This window comes from Crotalus tigris, unplaced genomic scaffold (genome assembly GCF_016545835.1).
Source record: "Crotalus tigris isolate CLP2741 ecotype Arizona unplaced genomic scaffold, ASM1654583v1 scf7180000023636.1099087, whole genome shotgun sequence".
NCBI lineage: Eukaryota > Metazoa > Chordata > Lepidosauria > Squamata > Viperidae > Crotalus > Crotalus tigris.
In genome coordinates, this window is record NW_024100093.1 from 618,917 (window position 1) to 641,420 (window position 22,504).

Here is a 22,504-nt window from a genome sequence, read left to right on the forward strand (position 1 = left end):
ATCTCAAACAGCAATTCTGAACATTTTAGTGAGGACAGCATCTACTTATTTCATCAGCTTTCCAGGACACTTTATGCATATGATAGAGAAGTGAATGAAAGCTTAAATCATCATCATCATCATCATCATCATTTAAAGTCCCATTGCATTTTATGTAAATTTAACTAGAGCAAACTATAAAAGTATTTGTGTCTGACCATGAGTATTGTTGTGGTTAATGTTATCTTTTTAAGCCCTGCACTAGGATCCAAAGGCATTTTAATATACCAGGTGTGGACTGATACCTTTTGAAAAGAACATTTGGTTCAATCCTCTATGTAACAACACTGCTGGATTTATTTTTTAAGTTTACTTATTGCACTTATATCTGACCCTATCCCTAAACCTATGTGAATATCTTTGCATATTATTCAGATAATAACCCTATGAAAGTTTGGCTATTCTGAGAAATAATTATCACAGAATCTGGAGGCAGAGCCTGCTGATCTTTCAGAAAGCCAGTCCAAATAGTCAGAGGATCTCTGGATTGGTCAGAGAAAGAAGGAAACCATTTATTTTCTGCTCACATAGGCCTCGTCCTTACTGGAAGATGCTGGGGAGTAGGAAATGGGCAGCCACAGAACAGAAAGAGGACTATCTTGTGCCATGTGTTTTCAATTTCTTTTCTTTTAAAGAAATCTTACTCATAGGTTATTCAGGGAGTCAGCTGCTGAAGTAGGAATGGGGACAGACATATGCTAGTCCTCCCTAAAGCTCAGAGGCTGCCTGGATGACCTTGGGACAAACACTCCCTCACAACCCAAATCAGGACAGGGCTCTAGAACAAGCCAGCTGATAAACAAAACCCTTCATTACATCATGCACTGATAGTGATGCTGTGAGAACTAGGCAGGTGCAGTGCAAAACAAGTAAACTCTGCAAAGAATCCAGGAAGAACAAAACATGAAGATAAAAGAACACCTATGCAATTATGTTATTTGCACCTCTATTAAATGCCCACCAAGAGAAGCTCTAGGGCAGGGGTTGGCAACCTTGGCTCTTTTATGACTCGTGGACTTCAACTCCCAGAATTCCTGAGCCAGGCTGGCTCAGGAATTCTGGAAGTTGAAGTCCACGAGTCATAAAAGAGCCAAGGTTGCCTACCCCTGCCCTAGACCCAACTCGTCTGTGAAGGCCCATGTTGAAAGAAAACCCTGAGGAGGAATGCAGAATTAGGAAAGGAAGGAGGAGACTCTACCTGTTCAGTCTGAAGATCGCTTCTTTCTTCCAAATACTTCCTGAAGGGGTTTGGCTGGACAGGCTCTTCTTCTTTTATCGTTATTTTTGCTTTTACGGTTGTTGGTCGGATTACTCCAGGCTTTGTCTAGTAGTGAAGAAAGAACACAATATAGAAATATTAAATAAGTCATACACCGGAATGGCAAATGTATAATGTTTGAACCAATGACAAAGCAAAGATGAATGTTTCTAATGCACAAATCGAGACAAAAGGCTGTATAAAATATGTAACTGTGCCAACTTTAACAGAGACAGTGTATAGTACAGAGAGTTTGAGCTACCAAGCAAGAAGTTCTAATCCAGATTTTTGAGAGCACGTGCCAAAAATTGAAAACACTAGCCAGAACTGCTTCTGCCTTTCGCATTTTTTTTATCAGTGGTTCAGACCATGGGAATCCCCAAACTGGCATGTTCATTCTTCCTATGTGGTAAATCAGACGGATCATCCTTCTATGCTGGTACTTAAAACAAAGCACATTATCCCTGAGAAGCTTCACTATAGCATAATGGTTAACTGACTGGGCTTTGACTAGGGAGAGCCAGGTTCAAGTCCACCCTCAACCATGAAAACTTACTGCATGACTTACTTTTAGCTCATTGCTATTCTTAGCCAGACCTACCTCACAGGGTTGTTGGAGGTATGCCTCCTTCAGCTCCTGGAGGAAAGGCGGGATATACATCTAATGAATAAATAAAGTAAAATGAAATATGTAATAGCTATAATTGTGCTTCCATGCATCATGCAGGGGGCTACCACTGATGGCCTGGGCATCAAAAAGAGGCTAGGTCAGAACTATTAATTTATGGGAAAGATAAGAGAGAGTACAGAATATTTCCTGAAACATGAAATCTTCTATCTCTCTAATTAGAATTTTACAATACAAAAAAAGTATGAAAGATGAAATGAAACATGAAAAAAGTAAAGGTAGGAAACAGAAGAAGTGAAAAAAGAAAGACAACAGAATCTTGACCTCTGTCCTTCGTTCTATCAAGTGTTTGCCATCTTGCTCTTTCCCTCTCCCTCTTTAGCTCTTTCTAATCCCCAAATTCAAAAAAATAAATCAGTTCTGTCTTTTCTTCTTTTAGCAAAACATCCATACAAGGCTGCCAGTCTTTTTGAAAGGTTTCTTCTTCTTTTGTGACTGTTTACATCAACAGAAGTGCCTGGAACCTCTCCCTACCCCCAAGAGTGCTCTTATCTATACCTCAAAATATCCAGTCTGGCAACAGAGGAGAATAAAAATAGACAGCATGATAAAGTGGAAGACAAATGGATTTTGTTTCCAAAAGCCATAATTTAGTTTTTAAGGAGATTAAACTCTACTATGAGAATGAAGCCTCATCACACCTATGGGAGTTTTGTTTTGTTTGTAATATACAAATGTTAGGGCTTCTGCTAGAGTTTTTGTTTCTTTCTTACCATAGCTATCATAACTGATCATGGTTGGGAGGCAGGGTGGTCAAGTGAGAAAAAGCGAAGGAAGGGAAGTGTACATGTCCCAGGATAATGTTGCAGGATCCAATCTGAGTTGATCATGGTGACCAGAGGTCTTCCAAGCTTTTAGGTGCATGCTGGAGCCCATCATCAGATATTCTGGAGAGAGAGAAGTTCTCTGATGATGGGCTCCACACCAGTCTGAAAGGCTGATCACGGTGACTAATTCAGATTGGATCTTGCGGTATTAAAAATATCTAATGTGGCCCTAGTGCCATAGATTGCCCACCCCAAGATAGCACATGGTGATGCTCCAAGTTCATTGCACTGCCATGCTTAGGGCTGGTCTGCTAAAGATTGTTAGTGAAGAAGTATCACAAGTCATCCCTTTCTTTTTCATCAAAAGCAATTATTCAAGATATACAGTAAAGAACATTGTTGAAGAAAAGTCTTCATCATAGTTCAATCCAAGCCGGGAATAAACAACATGGTGACTGCTTTAGAAAGAAGGTTGCAGTTTATTGAATAGGAGAGCCAGACAGAAAGATGGCTCTGGAAGAAAAGAGAGAGCACATGTAGGGAGTGGGTTTTTATACCCTGTGGGGCTCTTGAGATTGTTTCCTGTTCCTGTTTGAGGCTTTGTATTTCCTGTGTCATGTATTTTAACCTGAGTCTTAGTGTGTCCCTTTGGCATCCATGGGTTAATCCTATTATGTCCTGTCTTAGAGTTTGGGTGGGGTATGTAGATTTTAGGTGTCTTTGTCTTCCTAAGCTTCTAGCTGGGGGCCTCCAACTTTCCTGGATCATTTACATCTGCATTTCTACAGAGCTGGTTTCTGCTTGGTAGAGGGAGACTTGGGGATATTAAGAAAAAACTGGGCATGCTTTTCTGCCTCTTGAATATTTCCTTCTCTGGGGGGGGGGCTGACTTCCCACAACATGTATGTGTATATGTGAGTTTTGGGGTGTGAGGGAGAGAACTAGAATTGGATTTCAGCACAAAAATGTCTAAAGAGTGCAGTGCTCTATTGGAGCCAAACTAGTACAGTTCTTAGTTTCTTCTTCTTGTGCCATATCCGTTATCGGACGTTGGCGATCATGTTGGCAATCCTGTTTTTATCAGCAGCCTCACAAAAAAGTGCTGCTGAGTTTTGTCCAAACCAATCCCTTAGATTTTTGAAGCCTTAGCACACATTAAAAATTGAGAGCTTCACGTAACTGAGGATAATACAGAATAACAGAGCTGGAAGGGATCTTGGAGGTCTTCTAGTTCAACCGCCCCCCTGCTCAAGTAGAAGATCCTATACCATTCTGGACAAGTGGCTGTCCAGTCTCTTCTTAATTAGGGATGACCCTACACATATAGCCAGACATATAGCTACTAGCAGAGCTAAATTATTTCAATTCCTCTTGACTTGGAGCATTCTTTCTTAAGGCAGTTATGATATTAAGGGAAATAAGTCCCCAGAACTTTTTCAAAATCATAATTCTTCCTGCCTGCTTTGATGCTACATCTTTGTTGTTGTGTCACCCACAGTTTTGTATTTATGTGGAATTTTTATTCAAATCACATGGAGTCTGAGAAAGTGATTCATGGTCAGTCGATCTAATTAATATTCTGAAGAGGATAGGAGGCATTCAGAAACGTACCTTTTGTGTCTCAGTCACTGCAGGAGCCGTTAAATAGAGGTTGGCCTGAAACAAAATATTTACAATATTAGTTCAACAAAAAGAATCTTCCATTTATATCAGGGAGAAATACTTATATTACGTAAGAAGAGAAGATTCATTAGTATACATTTCTGTGCCCATCTTTGTATTTTCATTTTGTTTTGACTCGGTTTGAGCATTTTTTTTTTTGTCTTGAGAAAAACCCTCCAAACAGGATGACTTTCAAGCAGAAAATGAACTGAGGGGCCAGATGTTCTTTCTTTCCTATTTTAATATAAACAAACAAAAATCATCACCATATTGTAGAACCACTTCAGATGTAAGCAAAGAGGAAAAGATGCTAAAAAGAAAAAGTATGCCCACTAACAATCTAAAGTATTCACTGCAATGCCTTTAGATTGTAGACATACCAGAGATGAGACCTATTTGATAGAAACGTCCATATTTATAATCAAAAATTTATAATTCTCTCTTTGTCTGCAGCCCAGATTTATTGTCTTTTTTTTGTCACAGCTGTTTTTTGTTGTTAAAGCTTTGAAGGTCACAAACACAGATTAACTTTTCCCAGATTTTGCCAAGTCTTATATTAAAGTCATAGCTGTCATAGTCTTCATCTGCCACTAGGTGTCAGCAACTATTTGTTTTTCAATTTCCAAAATGAACAATTATCTTTAGAATGAGAGTCTTAACCATTCAAACAAGTTTAGATTTATCCAGATTTAAGTTTTAGGTTTCAGGTTTTATATTTATTTCACTTCCATATATTTTGATCCTTCATAAAAAGATTAATTCGCTGCTTCCGTTGGTATAAGGGTGGGGCGGAAATTCCCCTCCTTCCCTTTTGGAGGTATTTTGCTTCTTGGGGATCTTTTCCAGGAAATTAAATGTAAAATAAAAAAGAGAAGATCGAATTCCTCATCCAGTTTCAAGCACGCTGTTCACAGTTGTGCTGGTTAGTGCTTTTGGACTTCAGTTGCTGGTAGCTTGGGCTGGTCAATGCAATATGGCCAGCCTTTCTTCTGTCAGGTTAGAAGGCTTTCCCCAAGTTGAACAGAATGGCCACCGCCATTCCAGAATCGCTGGAGAATTCTTCTTTCTTCGTCGCCTCTCTGGGGCGACTTAGACCCATTTAGGGTCCCAGGCAGGGTGAAATTAGCTGCAGGGGTATGAAGAATCCGCAAGCCCATGACTGGTCACTACCATGCAAAATTGGAAGTCCCCCATATTTATAATCAAATAACCTACAATTGTGTATGTCTTGCACAATGATAGTGACAAAATTTCAGCAGAGTGACGGAATAATCACTTCTATACCAATAACTGATTATAGGGGACCAGCATAACATAAGCAGATGAAAATTTGTTATTTCTCTGTTCTCTCTTTTATTGACTAAGCAATACAGAAAAAAACAAATCAGCTGTTCATTGTTGCTCTTTGGAGCTGTCCATCAGAAAAATCAATTATAAATGACTATGAGGTTCATTTTACAACAGAAGTCCCTCTGTTTTGAGAGTGCCCACTGCTTGAAGGGTGGTACAAATCACATTTGGTGTAAAGATATGAATAAGAAGTCTTGTTATAAAATTAATAACCTGAGTATGCTGGATTTTCGCATGTTACCTAATCATGGATCCTTATCCTATCTTGAAATATAGATAGTCTTCGCTTAACGGTGGTAATTGGGACTGGCAACACCACTTCTAAGCAACCTGGTCATAAAATGTGACATCACGTGATCACACCAACTCACAATGACAGTTGTGGCAGTTCTAGTTGTCAACATTAAGTGAATTCTGCATGGTTATTAAGCACAATGTTGCAAGATCATCATTTGCATTCTTCCCTGACTTTGCTTGTCAGAAGCCAGCAGCAAAGTTTGCAAATGGCAGTCTTGTGATTGTGATACACTGCGACCATTGCAACTGCACACCATGATTGCCCAAATTGCAATTATGGAACCACAGGGATGCTGCAATGATCACGGTTATGAGGGCCAGTCATAAATCTCCTTGTTAAGTGCTGTTATAATTTTGAACAATCACAAAAGAGTGGTCATTCAATAGGAAAACCTACAAGAGATATGGTTTTCTGTTTTAACTCACCTCACCATAAGCACTCGAGTGCTTAGCTAGATGACAAAGGAATCAATAGTTCTGTATCTTTCTCCAATAAAACTATCTTGCTAGACTGTTGATTAATTACGGTATATTTCTTGGAAATAAGCATAGGGACACAGATGAATATTAATCATATTGGACAGAAGTATGAACTAAAGATGGATTTGGGAATGTTTATCACCATTATGTCATCCTGGAAAAAGTTGGTAAGAGTCGATATTGATTTGATGACATTTAATCAATACAATAGTCATTATGACATTCTACATTCTTTTCTCTTCACTTTCTTGTTACTCACATTGGCTCCTGATGATTACAGGAGACAGCATTATCACAAATGGCTTCTTCCTAGAGTTTCTCTTAGCTCCTACCTATTAATCACTTACTAAGTAAACTTTCTACACAAAGCTTTAATATAAAATGAGCATTACTGGGTCTGTGATGCAAAACATTTAAAACATTTAAAATTTATTTATTTATATTGATTTTTTTCCACCTTGTTTTTCAGCAGTTTGTTATTGATACAAGGGGAAAATGCAGTTACAATCCTTTTATTAAAATTAAGTGGAAGAAAATCCAACTTTCTTTGAACATGTCTCCTCCACGGAAATTTATGATGCCAGCTGCTGGGATAGAGATGAATAAAATCCAAAAGCTTTGCAAAATGTACAGGTTCTTCATTCCTCGGAGATGGATTTCTGTCATCCAATCTGATAGATGCAAAAAATTATTGCAATCCTAACTCACAATGTCAATTTGAATGCAGCATCCTTGCTTCTAACCAAATCACAAGATGCTTTGATCAGTACTTGATTCAGAATGAAAAGAGAAAGAGAAAACAATGCTATTCTCAGCTCTGAAAGGTTTCAGACTAAACCACAGTGTTTTGGAGACTAATTATTCAAACATTGGAGGCAGAGTTCTCTATACTTGCTCAGAAGTCCTCTCAAAGGTGGCAGTTCTGCTATTCAAAACAGATGTGAAGACCACATTATGAAGATACTTACATATTTGGTTTCCCGACCAGCTGGCCTCTGTGGAGCAGTAGACATCTGCAAGGAATCCAACCACATCATGTTAGAACAGTTTGGCATTGTGCAGAAAACTTTTTTTTGCTGAATTGTTACAGTACATTTGGGCACTGCTGGAATATGTTTTCCATTCCCACCAACAGCAAAGACAGTAAGTAAAAGACAGTAAAAAAGATGTCGAGACTCTAGAAAGAGTACAGAGAAGAGCAACAAAGATGATTAGAAGACTGGAGGCTAAAACAAAGGAACGGTTGCTGGAATTGGCTATGTCTAGTCTAATGAAGAGAAAGACGAGGAGGGACATGATAGCAGTGTTCCAATATCTCAGGGATTGCCTCAAAGAAAAGGGAGGCAAGCTATTCTCCAAAGCACCTGAAGGCAGGACAAGAAGCAACAGATGGAAACTAACCAAAGAGAGAAGCAAGGAATAAGGAGAAATTTCCTGACAGTTAGAACAACTAATCAGTGGAACAACCTGCCTCCAGAAGCTGTGAATGCTCCAACACTGGAAGTTTTTAAGAAGAGACTGGACAGCCATTTGTCTGAAATGGTATAGGGTTTTCTGCCTGAGCAAGGGGTTGGACTAGATGACCTCTAAGGTCCCTTCCAATGTTGTTGTTGTTGTTATCATTACCATTACCATTATCAAGGAAGCTGTGCATTGAATCAGAGACATGAAAGAATACACTGTGCTTGAACAAGCCTATCCCTTAATTCACCATTTAACCCATTTTCTCTTATCCTCATCTGACTATTATGTTGTTTTTAAAGTTTTATGAGTTTTACTAAGAATGCTAAGAAGCCAAAACACCAACATATCCAGAGGAGGTAAGAATAGTAACGGGACAAAGGCAACTAGCTACAAAGGGCTGCACCAAAACTCATTATAGGAAAACCTCTGAACAACTGAAAGAAAATAAGTCTCCGAAAAACAGGACTTTCCAAGTTACAAAAAAAACAAAACAAAACAAAAAAGGCATGTAAGCCTACCCTGCCTTTTAAATCAACAACTGATAAGTACCATATCTTATTTGACTGTGATTTTGACAAGGTCTCATCCTCTGATAAGGATTTAACTGTAATAGACAAAGCCAGAGAAGCAGTCAGAATGGAATCTGAGGCTGATGAACTGGATTCCAACCTATTAGAGCTGAACCCAGAAATGTCCTTAGTTGCAAAATAACCACCTGCTTATAGCCCACACAGTCTACATATTGATCAGGTGTCAGAGGCTGATAAAAAGCTAGCAGGGGTTCTCAACCTTGGCAACTTTAAGACTTGTGGACTACAATTTCCAGAATTCCTCAGCCAGCTTTGCTGGCTGAGGAATTCTGGGAGTTGAAGTCCACAAGTCTTAAAGTTGCCAAGGTTGAGAACCCCTGACAGAAATAAAAAGGCTAGTAGAAGGAGGATTCCCTGGCTTTGTAAAGGAAGGTGGTGAGAATGCCAATACAAGTAGCCCTTGAGTTGCAACAGTTCGTCTAGCAACCGTTCAAAGTTACAATGGCACTGAACAAAATGACTTATAACCATTTTTCACACTTATGACCCTTGAAGCATCCCCATGGTCACCTGAATTACACTCAGATGGTTGGTAACTAGCATTTACAGTATTTATGACAGTTGCCATGTTCTAGGGTCCTGTGATTGCCTTCTGACAAGCAAAGCCAACTGGGAAGCCAGTTTCATTTACAGCTGGGTTACTAATTTTATCAATTGCACTGATTCACTTAACAACTGAGGCAAGAAAGGTTGTAAAATGGGGCAAAATTCACTCAAGAAATGTCTCACTTAACAGCAGAAATTTTGGGCTCAATTATAGTATAGGTCAAGCATTACCTGTACAGGGGAGAAGACACACACACACACACACACACACACACACACACACACACACAGTGAAATACAAAACTCTGTGATCAGGACAATTCAGAGCTTAGCACTGAAGGATCATTTGAAACCTAAGGACTACAACTGAAAAAAAAAAAATCATGCTATACAAGTAGACTTATGATCACAACTGAGCCCCAAATTCTTGCTGCTCACTGAGACATTTGTTAAATGAGTTTTGCCCCATTTTACGACCTTTCTTGCTGCAATTGTCAAGTTAGCAACACAGTTGTTAGGTGAATCTGGCTTCCCCATTGATTTTGCTTGTCAGAAGGTCGCAAAAGGGGATCACACGACCCCGGGAGGGGCACTGCAACCGTCATAAATATGAACCAGTCGCCAAGCATCTGAATTTTGATTACATCACTATGGGGATGCTGCAAAGGTCACAACTATGAAAAATGGCCATAAGTCACCCTTTTCAGGGCTGTTGTAACTTTGGATGGTCAGTAAATGAGCTGTTGTAAGTCAAGGACTACCTGTATATACCAGTAGAAATGATCCACATAAATAGTCAAAGAAAAGGCCCATGCTGAAATTTGCCCTAGTTCAGGGGTAGGCAACCTCGGCTCTTTAATGACTCATGGACTTCAACTCCCAGAATTCCCGAGTCAGCCATGCTGACTCCGGAATTCTGGGAGTTGAAGTCCATGAGTCATTAAAGAGCCGAGGTTGCCTACCCCTGTCCTAGTTACTTCGGTGTAAAACAACATTGACAGAATTGACGGAGACAACAAGGCTCCCACACTGCCAAGGCTTTAAGAGGCTTGTGCTGTTGTTTTCAACAACTCCTATTACCCCAAATGCTCTTAAGCCTTTTCTACAGAGCTTTGGGATCACACCAACTGGAGTATTTTAAAATATCTGTGCCTGCCACTCCTGACTCCTGGGAAGCTTGCCAAGGTGTAACGGGAGGGTACATCCAGGAAGATTTCTGATAACATTATGCACATAATATTCTGGGGGGGGGAGGGATCCATCAGGCTGAAGGAGGGAGAGAGGTTTGGCTCAATGCACCACCAATTCATTAAAAGAGGTTCTACTCTTGCATGTCAGGGACCTACCTCTGCATCCAACTGCATCTGGATCATCACCAAGTCCTCTAGGTGAGATTGCTCCACCAAGCAAAAAGAGGAGATGCCTCAATATAAATCAAGGAGAATTAAGATTCCCTACAGAATCCTTAATTACAAATCATGGGTCAAGAGGAGGATCTCGTGCAGATTTTTCCCGTGCAAGTCACTTCAAATCCAGATGCTTTTGGTGATGAAGAAAGATTCTATAGGGCCAGTTAGATCCTTCGACTTGAGACGTAGACCATCATCTACTATTTTCATGTAAATGATTCAATTTCTTTCAAACTGTCTGCAGCGCATGTAACCTTAGGGTTAAATATAAATTGATTTAGACCTCTTGTCGAAAAGATCAGAAGATGCTTCCTTATCATTTTTTTTCTCTTTCTGTTTTATTATTCGTCATTCTTCCTTGTTTTCCGCTTTTCTAATTTTGTATTGTTTTTATCTTTTAAAAAAATTCTTCAGTGAAAATTATATTATTTTTTTAAAAAAAATGAAATACTGTTCTATGTTATTAGAGTGAGCAAAATGAAAGATTAGGGAACTGGCATAACCACTGAGTAAGGTTCACACTGTGGTTTTCTTTAGTCTTTGCAATATTTGAGTTTCAATGGGATTTATCCACTATCTATTCTATGACTGCCCATTTTTTTCTCAACCTCACTGGGATGGCACTGAAGGACTCAGATTGGAACTAGGAAAGTTTGTTAAACAATTGCTGACACAGAAAGTTGCAGCTGCGATGAGTGTAACAAATGGTGGGACACTACTGCCTAGCAACAAGAACGTTGCTAGAAGGATGCTAGCTAAGACACACAGATATATAAACTTTGGTAACCTCTAACCCAGTGTTTCCCAAACTTGACAATTTTAAGGCATGTGGACTTCAACTCCCAGAATTCTGGGAGTTGAAGTCCTCATGCCTTAAAATTGTCAAGTTTGGGAAACACTGCTCTAACCTATTACAATAGTAAAAGACCCACCTCTTTTGATAAGAAAGCTTATTAACATAAACATGTGATGTATGAAGAAGGAGGGCAAAGTAGAAGAATCCAATCAAAAGAAACATGTGTGATTCTTAGGGTGTTAACTTCCTTAGTCATAACTGTGTAAAATTTGTGCTTGTGCATTTTTCAAGGTCTTGGCTCCTTTGAGGCTGAGACCCTTTTACTGGAGTACTCCAATAAAAGAAACTGGAAAAGCTATTCCTCATGTCTGGTGGTCTATATTGGCTTTGGTGCCAGGCTAGGATCCATTTTGGGACAACAGCGCCACCATCATGAAGTTCTCAGGCCTTCATCCCTGATGCAGCAGGGTTAAACCAAGTAACCAGAAGCCACACATAAAAAATAGACACACATACATGTAGCATGGTGATGATGCTCTGACTAGATAACCCACAACTCATGCTATTGCCTGACTGCCTGGAATATAAGTTACCACTGTACTTTGTATCTGTATCTATAGGGGAGATAGATTTCATAGGGGCAAGTTGTATGAGGATGTACGCAGCATCAAAACAACAGCAGAGGGAATGTTGGAAAACTAGGATGTACATCAAACTTTTTACTACTTAATTTGAACAGTCACATTCACAGCCCTGTTTCAACAACAGCAACAAAAAATACTATCGAGACATTTGCGGAGTGTGTGTGGAATTTTCATTAGCATTCTTATTCACTTACTTTGCCTGTACTTGAATCGAGTATGTTCTTCAGGGAACTTGGAGAGGAATTACATCGGCGCTGTAGGAATGGATTGAGAAGAAAAGGTGCTCAATTACAGAGCGTGAAAGGAAGCACCCAAGCAAGCAAGTGGCTTTAGACCAGTGGTTCTCAACCTGTGGGTCGTGACCCCATTTGGGGTCAAACGACCATTTCACAGGGGTCGCCAAACAACGCAGTCCGCCATTTTTTTCCCCCTTTTCCTTAGCTGTGCTACTCCCTTTTATTCTATTGGCTTTTGAAAGCCAATAGAATAGACTCTCTTGAATAGAGTCTAATTCTATTGGCTTTCAAAAGCCAATAGGAATTGTCCAGGCTGTCTCTGCCCTGCTGAGCCCACCAAAAGTCCCATTCTGCAAATGGTGCTGCACCAGTTGAGTAGTCCTCGACTTACGACCGGTTGAGTAGTCCTCGACTTACAACCGGTTGGGGGTCACGGCATTAAAAAGGTTGAGAACCACTGCTTTAGACGTTAGCTTACCCTGGCCAAAGGCTCTTGCAAGGCTTCATCAATAGCAGCACAAAGTTCTTCCGTTTGTTGCCTGAGTTGGGCAGGCGAGCACATCTGTGGGATTTGTCAAAAAGAGAAAATAATTTTCTCCGATTCTCAACTCCAGAGATTAAACATCTATTAGCACCACCTCTATCTCATGGAACCTGCTGCAGCAGCTACAGGGAGTCCTTGACGTACGACCATAACTGAACCCCAAATTTCCATTGCTAAGCAAGGTAGTTGTTAAGTGAGTTTTGCCCCATTTTACGACCTTTCATACCACAGTTGTTAAGTGAAGCGCTGCCTTTGTTAAGTTAGTAACACGGTTGTTGAATGAGTCCGGCTTCCCCATTCAGACTTTCCTTGTGAGAAGGTCACAAAAGGTGATCCTGTGATCCCGGGACATCACAACCGTCGTAAATAGGAGCCAATTGTCAAGCATCCTAATTCTGATCACATGGCCATGGGGATGCTGCAACGTTCGTACGTGTGGAAAAAAATGGTCCTGAGTCCCTTTCTTCAGTGTCGTTATAACTTTGAATCGTCGTTCAACAAATGGTTGTAAGTCAAGGACTACCTGTACTGAGATGAGCTCCACTTTGTGCAGCAATTAGATCTGCGTTGCACAACGTTGGATGACCACCAGGTGGCACATAGAATTTTGGTCTCTCTGTTGCTTTTTGCTTAGTGGCCATCAGAGTTTTGCTCCTGGTACTCTGGACATCTCGTTGGCATTCTTGTCTGGATGGTCCCCTTTCTCAAACATAAAGACTGGGTGGTGCCGTGTAGCACTTCGAAAGCTGCAGACTTAGTTTCTTACTGCAACTTTTTTCCAGCTAAATGCTTTGTTTTTGTTGTGGTTTTCTCCAAGTTGCCATATGAGTTTTCCACCAAGAAAAACAAAAGCCAGGAGATTCCTTGTTGGTGTGCTTTCTCCATTTCATCTATTAAGTATTTAGTAGTTTGCACAGCCCACTGCTCCCCAATGAACCCCATATCATTGAGATCATGACTCCATTCCAGATTTCAAATAGCTGCTTTGAATCAAATCCATTTTAGCAGCACACTTGAGCAAGAGGTAACTGAACTGATGTACAACAAAGAGATTTTAGACCATCTCAGAAGGTCCCAACAACCGCAATGGGTTTTAACACATTACAATTGCTTATTGATCAGGTACTTGCAATCCGTCACATATGCAGCCAGCATTTGCATAAGCATCTTGTCTTCCCTTCCCCACTCCAGTTCATACCAGTTTAAACCCTACATCATTTTAGCTAATCCATGCAGTTGATGAAGACAGCTGGAGCTCACTAAAGCTTATGCCTTTTAATAAAATGTATCCATTGGAAAAGATGCAACCAATTAAACCTGATTTTGGACTCTCCTCTTCCTCCTCCTACTCAAGCAGATTATTTATTGTGTGTTTCTACAGCTGTGCAGTGCTTTCACTTCAAAGGCCAAATGATGCTTCAGTGCTCATATGAGCTCACCGTGAAACAAAAGGAGTCCTATAGGATTTGGCGGAAGGTTGAGGGGTGGAGGCGTTTTTTCTTAGGACTGCATACTTGCTATCATTGCACAAGTTGCTATGAAAATACTAATCCATTCTCTGAAGCACTTTTTCACTTTCAGGTCCAAAGCATTACACAGCCCAGTGTGTTATCACCTCCATGACATCCATAGCAGGGTGCAGCCTGAAGCAATTATTTCCCTATTCAATTCTGATTATGGAAATTTGATGATAAAGTAATATGACCAAAATGAAATGAATCGAATAAGAATGAATTAAACACAGAGAAATTAATTGTCACCTCTGAATGTGTATCCAAAGTTCTGTCCTCAGCATCTAGCTCTGTTTTGGTTTGTTCATCGAGTGCCTATGGATTAATTCATATTATTCTGAGCTTAAGACAAGATTAGACAAGAATAACAATAACAATGCACTTATATAATCTCTGCTAAAGTAATTTATATCATATCCTAGTCAACTATCCAAGCATTATATATGCATAAAGAACAGCATAAAGCTAAATAATTAAAATAAGCTCATGTCCAACTCATTTTGTTGGTTAAGCATCTGATTTATGAACACACACATATATCTATGGGAGCCAAAGGAGTTCCATAGGTATTTAAAAAAGTTATGATGCAATCTACAAGTGATGACACATTCTAGATTATCTGAAGTTTCCAAGTGCTCTTCAAGGACAGCCCCATGTAAAACACCTTGTAATTTTTCAAAGAAGAGATGTCTAAGAACGAGGCAACCATGAAGTGCCTCCTGATCTAGAAACAGGCCCAACTGGTGTACAAAATGTGCCAAGGGTCTCCTGGCCATGGCTACCACCTGTTCCTCAAACTCTGCCTGGATCATCCATGGTCATTAAGTTGCACCATTTTCTAAAACCTACAGCAACTTATGGTTCTGTAACCACAACATTTAAGAACCCTGGAATCGCCTAATATTGTTTTTGTCTAAGGAATACTCAACAAATGCCATTCTGGCAACCAAATTCCTGATTCCTTTGGAAACTATTTGTCACATAGTAGAATAGACTACCTTTGTTGTCATTGTGTAACTCACAATGAAAATAAGTTAATTAATGAATGAATGAATTCACACTTTATATTAAGCTTGTTGAACTATGGTTTATGCTTAATATATTAAGCCATAAATCATGTTTTGCAAATTGCAGTGGCTGGTTCCATACATAATACAAGATCAATGAACTACATTTTAGGCAGACACAATGGGGATGCCACACACTAAGTCAAACTATGGTGTCCTCTAGCACTGCCTAAAATAGCAGTACGTTTTTCATAATGGGTGACTTGCCAGATTAGTCTTGCTAGTGCAGTATTATGGTTTCTTGGCTGCTAAATATCCATCTGATTTTACAGCTTCAACCAAAATAAGAGCTTTATTTACGTATATGTGATTGTTGAGCTGCATTTTGCTTGCTGGTTTGCTGATTTGAAGGCTTGATTTGGTACAGTATCGATCAGCCTACAATCTGAAGTTTGAAAAAGGCTTTCTATACTAAACTTCAGCTCACTGTGAAAGCTCATCATCACTACTTCAACACAAATATGTGCCAATAACCATTTCTTCTGTTGTAGTCTCTGCCTCGGTCTCATTTCCCAGGTCACAACTAAAGCAGAGGCATTTAACAGAGGCATAAATTGTATTTAACCCTTCCAGTTTTTTCTTTCTATTTGCCTTGGATATGATCTAGCATGTTTTATCAATGTGATCAGGGATGAATTTATCCGAGATTCTAATGACCACTTATGGCTGTTGCAGATATGCCCCTTCAAGTTGGGAACAGCCTCCATCATTCCTTTGGGTTGGGCCACAGGGAAAATCCCAGACCTGGCTTCTGCGGAGGGATTAATTGTTATTATTTATTTATTACATGCCTGCGTAGTGACTGATCAGTGTTTTCCAAGGTGCTGGGTCAATCTTTTGCAGGTGCCATATAAGCACGGGCTTAGCAGTGTTTGAAAAGTACTAGGCCTGTAGAATAAGGTTTTAATGCCTTTTAGAAAACCTTCCGCTGCCTGGAAGGCTCCTTCAAACTGAGGAAGACAGAGGAATTCTACCAGCTCACGTTGTTGATTTTTGTCACCTTTGGTTACATTGCAGGATTTCTTTTATTCCTTTTATTGTGGGAGAGGGGTGTGTGGGTCATTTTGCCCATGCGTTTCCAATTGTTTGTCATCAATGGCACCTTCTGCTTCTCACTTTACCCCTCTTCCATCCCTGTGATCTGCCAGATAGGCTATTTTTAGGTACAGATTCAGCCCTCTTGCAGAAGAACAGTAGACCCATTTCAGAAATAGCTAGACTAAGAAGCCATAGGCCACTTGGCTGGTGGCTCATTATATTGTTTGAAGCATCTGCCTATTCTCCTTCCCTTCCCATGTTAGGGAGAGTGATGAGTGGTTGCTTTCACACTGGTAGGTGATGATTGGTGAAAGAGAAACTAAGGCAGGGCAAACCACCAATTGCTTTCCAAAGATGCTTTTCCCCAAAAAGACAATTGGACTTTCTTGAATTTTTTTTCTTTGAAAAACTTTCACTTCTCATCCAAGAAGCCTCTTCAGTTCTAGCTGACTGGTGGGGAATGGAACGATTTATATTCTTTGCAGTTATCTGGTCCTTAGTACTCTGCAGGTCAGCCATTAGTTCTCTGAGAATAGTCGAGGCCACTTGGGGGTTTATCTGTATCCTCAGAGTCATCTGAATCCCCCCATTCCTCTCCAGTCAGTTAGAACTGAAGAAGCTTCTTAGGTGAGAAGCAAAATATTTTCAATGAAAAAACAACAACAAGAAAGACCAATTGCCCTTGGAAAAAGCATCTTTGGGACAACCATGACCTGGATGATTGACAATCTCCATAGACACCAATTGCTTTCTCTAACTTGTCTCACATTAAAAGAGGAAGGAGAGAAATAACCATCAGCGTTGTGGCTGAATAGGACTCAGCAATCTAGGCAGAAAATGCTTTTCTGCTGCCTCAAAGACCAGCAAACAGTTTTACCACAGTTATCTCCTTCTGGCCTTAATTTTAAAATTAATACTAATACCAGCACATACCTCTGAGCATCCAACTAACCTTCTGTTCTAGAAGCAGTGTGTTTGTTGGGATGGCTGCAAGTGTCTTGTAGCTTGCATTGATCTTGTATGACTGTAAATCATAATCAGAAACAGGAAAATTGTGGTAGTATTAAAATTAATTCCTTTAAGACTTCAACATGAATGCTGTCTTAGTATAAAGGAGAAAAAAAGTTACACATTAAAATGATCTTCTGTCTTTTTAAAGTATTGCATGTCCATCTTAATGCCATAATTTGTATCATAGGGTTCCTGTCATAATTTATTCCAGAGGTTAGATATCTATTCATATATTTTAGTCAACACAGAGACATTTTTTCTTTCTGTCCATAGAGGTGACATATTTAGTTACAAGCTCATTGAGACCCTTTGAAATGATCACCTTTATGGAGTAATTTTCCTTAAACTATCTTCGTGTGAATCTCAAACTTGTTACCCAAGTAACAGTACAATATCCAAACTGAGAAGGAAAGGATATTCAGTGAAGATGGAACAACTTTTTTGCCTTGTCGTTAGCTCTTCCACTGTTCCATTTATTAGACAATACAAAATATTAATCAATCAAAATATTTCAGAAACTGCTTGGAATAATTTCACTCTTAATTCAACCCTCAGAAAAAGCGGGAATCTTTTGGCCACCCTTTAATAAGCTTCTGTGCTCTTCCTAACAATAATATGGTGTTCTGAAAAGCTATTGTAACAAATTACATACATGTTTTCCTGTGGTCCCCGCTTTCCTTAGTTAGGGCCTCCCTTCCTTTTCAGTTGTTTCTGGCATATTGTAAAGCCCTGAAATGCAAATTTAATTTCTCTTCAATCATCACTATTCTCGTCCTCGCTTCCCTTGCTATCCCCCATTTTGTCTCCCCAGCATGACAAGAAGTTTAGTTATCAGAACCAAATGTTAGTAAGTCTTACCAGACAAAGTGGATTTGGCAGCTCACTGATCTCCCTTGTACAGCCATTTGTCAGCATTAAAATCAGCAATAAACTGCATTTGCTTTACATTATTCTTCCCAGCTTACATTTCATCCTAACCCCTGAATAAGAATTTTGACTCTGCTGGGCCCCTTTCAATAAAGTTGGAAAGCTGGGATTTAATTAGGAATTCTGCATGTATAAGCTGCAAATATGATGGGAGAGCTTCCGTCTTTGCCTAGCTCCTGCCCACCTAGCAGTTTGAAAGCATACAAATGCGAGTAGATAAACAGGTACCGCTTCAGTGGAGAGGAAACAGCTCTCTGTAATGTCATGGTGGCCACGTGACCATGGAAACCGTCTTCAGACAGTGCTGGCTTAATGGCCCTTGAAATCGAGGTAAGCACTGCCCCCTATAGTTGTTTATAACTAGCGGAGTAAAATCTGCAGGGACCCCTTTCCTTTTTTTTCTTCTACATGTACAGTATATAAGATAATAGAACCATACCATTGACATGCCACATTTACAGTATTATGTCACAGAAGAACTGCAGTATTACTTACAGACAAGAGTTCAAGGCGCAACAAGAGGCAGTATTATTATTATCACTCTCCCAAACCATGACATTTCACTGTTCCGATGACAATGAGCTAAGTATGGAACTGGAGAAGATTAGATCCTACTGTGGATCCCATCAGCCAAGGAATTTCAGCTGGTGGGATCGAGTAGAAGAGCCTTTTCTGGCACATTAACCAAACTATGGAACATCTTGCCACAGATCCCTCTCTTTTAGCCTTCAGGATAATCTTTAAAACGTGGGTGTGCTGGTTGGCTTGGAGTCCTGAAGGAGAAGCTGTTGCCTGGAGATGGTTGGTGCAGTAATAGAGAAGGCACCACCTTCTCCTGATCCAAACCCAGGGTTTTGTTTTGTTTTGTTTTTTTGTAATTTTAACCTATTTTATATTTATAATCATTTTTATTTTTGCATATTCTGGGAGTTGAAGTCCACAAGTCAGAAAAGGGCCAAGTTGGAAGACCCCTGGTCCACAATGTTGAGCATCCTTATCAACAGAAGCTTTAACCACCTGCAGAATAGATACTGGAATGGAATAGCAGTCAATGCCAAATCACTTCATTGCAGTAAAGGGATTTCTGAAGTGGCTTTTGAGAGAGCTATCCAAAAAGGGGAGATGGGTTGTTTGTGTGGATGAAAGAGACATTTGTATCTGCAAATTTGGATCAAAAATAAGGTAAAACAATCCTTTAAAGATGGGGATGAATGCACGAATAGGATGCAATTATTAGCAGTGATTTATTACAAACTAGCGTATGCTATGATTTATATGAAGATCTGATTTTATATGTAAATATTTATAATCAGTAACAGACTGAAGTTAATTTTAAGCCTTTTCTGAAGTTAACTGAAGTTAATTTTAAGCATTTTCACAAATCAAAGTTAATTCCTACCCGCAGCAATCATTGTTTTTGATTAAGAGGATCTTCCAACCAACCCCCCCCCTTTACCGCAAACTTGAACCTTAGTGCTACATGAGGCAACAATCAAAAGACCATTTCCAGATCATGAGGGTGCAGCATACTTATATGAATTAAACCAGTACAACCCCCTTAGCTCTTTCTTTAACTGATGAACACAGACTGACTTGTCAGAGTCTCATGAATAAAATATTAACAGAGAAAGGAAGAGAAATACTCTCTGTATACAGGTAGTCCTCAATGTAACAACCACAACTGAGCCCAAAATTTATGTTGTTAAGTGAGAAATTTGTCAAGGGAGTTTTGCCCCATTTTACAACTTTTCTCACTACATTTGCTAAGAGAATCACTGCAGTTCTTAAATTAGTGACAGGGTTATTAAATGAATCTGGCTTCCCCATTGACTTTATTTGTCAGAAGGTTATAAAAGGTGATCACGTGATCCTGGGACACTGCAACCATTATAAATTTGAGTCAGTTATCAATTTACATTTCACATTTACATCTGAATCTAAAGCAGGGGTAGTCAACCTTGGCTCTTTTATGACTCGTGGGAGTTGAAGTCCACGAGTCATAAAAGAGCCAAGGTTGACTACCCCTGATCTAAAGCAGGTGACCACGGGGATTCTGCAATAGTCACAAGTGTGAAAAATGGTCCTAAGTCACTTTTTTCAGTGCCACTATAACTTTGAACAGTCACTAAGTGAACTGTTGTAAGTTGAGGACTACCTGTAACTTGCCTGTTTATGAAATTTAATTATTCTGAAACTTTACAAGTATGCTAAAAGATAATATCTCAGGCTGCAAACATGTAAAAAGAGTTAATTTGGAAATTTGGAAAATCAGATGTGGAATTTAAGCTTTACAAATACAGAGATACATACATATCCAAATTACCATAAATCTTTTTAGCATATATGATTTCTTCCCCCCCCACACACACACATACACACACTAAAAATATGATGAAATCATTTTGGTTATATGTTCATATCCGTGCTTGAGAAATGTTTCACTATCACATTTCCACTGTTTTCTCCGAAACATGCAATGATGTCTACATTTACAATTTTCTTTTCTTTGGGTGCCATTTTTCTGGAACAGAAATGGGAAAAAGGATTAGAGGAATAGAAAGAAGCCACCAGATAGAATACCTGAGGAGTCTTATTCTCACAATCAGAAGGCAAGGAAAAGAACAGCGGTGAGCTAGTCTCCCTTGATCTTGACAACTGTGGGCAAGGAGAATGCTTTCTGGCCAGGGATCTGGGTGGCGTGATCACTGGGGACTTGTGTCTTGAGCAGGGCAGGCAAGTTCTGAAGTTTGAATGAAGAGGGGATGCGTTTGTCTGAAGCAAAGGGGAGTTGATGTTACAGCTTGGAGGAGTAGATGACGGTGAATCTTGGTGATAAAAAGGCCAATGAGTTGACAAATTCGTACCTCGGTCCTTTGCAGAGACATGTAGCAAATGTTCTTTAGGCTGATTACTAGAATGCACAGGAGCTGCAGAGTAAGACAGTTTTTGTGCTGTGGGAGAAACTGTGGCCCTTTTGTTGACTGCAAGGGTTGGGGTTGGATGGGACTTGGCAGTGAAAGTGGGAGAGCAGGTGCGTACTTTTGTAGACTTCTCAGGCTCTCGTGTTTTGAGGACCCTTTGCCTCAAAACATGGGGAGGTAAGGAAAAACTGGTCAGTTTGGGTTTTAGCAGAGGGGAGACAACTGTTTTCTTGTAGGAGGAAATTGTGGGTGACAAAGGACGCAGTTTGTCAGGGGAACATGTCCCGGGATCAAGCGTCCTTTTAGGGGATGGAGACCAAGTTTGAAGGGTAGGACTGGACTTTGAGGAGACCATCCTGTCCCTTGGCGTGCTAGAAAGCCCTGAAGAGTGACCTTCATCTTGGTATGGGGAATCTGACCTGAAGATAGAAAACTGTGAAGCAGCTTTCTTGGGAATGGGAGGGGTAGTTTTAAATTTCTGTTCAATTGCCAGAGTTGAAGAATCAAAAGAACTGGGAGAAAAAGTGGCAGGACAAGACACGGGAGAAAATGGCCTTTTTGGAGAAGACCCCGACTTCAGAATAGCAGTCAAAAGAGAAAGTCTAGCTGGAAGAGGAGATTTAACTCTAGACACTGGTGGGTTGCCACTTAAGGACATTTGGCTACAGGGGCTGTTTGCATCATATATATTTGAGGAGGATCCGTATGGAGAAGGTGGCAGTTGGGTGGGACTTGGTGATAAGACGTGTGTTGTAATATGAACGGGAACCTGGGACCAGGGGGCCAGTTTCTTGGGAGGGAGAGGAGAATAGGCCTGAGGGGACGAGCCTGGAGGAACATCCGCTGAAGTGAGAATCTGTGAGGGAGGAGAGGAATCCTTGCTTAATGGTCGTGGCAAAGAGGTGGATTCCTTTTCGGGTTTGTGAATCTGAACATTGTGGAATAATTGAGCATGATCTGCAAGGCTTTCAGATGAGGAAGGGAGTATTTTCGGTACGGAGGAAGGCAAACTGGAAGATGTAGCAGACTGGAAATAGGTGGATGTCTGGTGGATGCAGGATCCATTTGCAGACCGCCACTGGCTATGAGATTCTTGGTGAGAAGAAGCCTGATGGCCTGGAACGGCCAGTCCGTGTTCTACTTTCAGATTAGTTGGAGAAAGTAAGGGAGCAGCAGGTGATTTATGGGAAAGGTGATCAGAAGCAGACAGAAGAGAAGTTAACTGGAGGGGAAAAAGAAAAAGGAGAAAGATTAGAATC

The 22,504-nt window shown here is 40.1% G+C and overlaps 1 protein-coding gene across 4 annotated transcripts in view; it reads right to left on the bottom strand.

Annotated features, from left to right (window-relative positions):
- The window catches only part of LOC120297563 (muscular LMNA interacting protein), a 73,386-nt gene that overhangs the window by 16,281 nt on the left and 34,601 nt on the right, over positions 1-22,504 (bottom strand). For 2 of the 4 annotated variants that reach the window (XM_039320335.1, XM_039320333.1), the window contains 9 exons: positions 20,905-22,467; positions 17,339-17,410; positions 14,531-14,596; positions 12,705-12,788; positions 12,185-12,244; positions 7,510-7,554; positions 4,364-4,408; positions 1,899-1,958; positions 1,238-1,363 (listed from right to left, as the gene is read on the bottom strand). In XM_039320335.1, the coding sequence (XP_039176269.1) occupies positions 1,238-1,363; positions 1,899-1,958; positions 4,364-4,408; positions 7,510-7,554; positions 12,185-12,244; positions 12,705-12,788; positions 14,531-14,596; positions 17,339-17,410; positions 20,905-22,467 (2,121 nt within the window). The remainder of the gene's footprint in view (positions 1-1,237; positions 1,364-1,898; positions 1,959-4,363; positions 4,409-7,509; positions 7,555-12,184; positions 12,245-12,704; positions 12,789-14,530; positions 14,597-17,338; positions 17,411-20,904; positions 22,468-22,504) is intronic. The other 2 variants (XM_039320336.1, XM_039320334.1) reach the window with 2 other exon arrangements.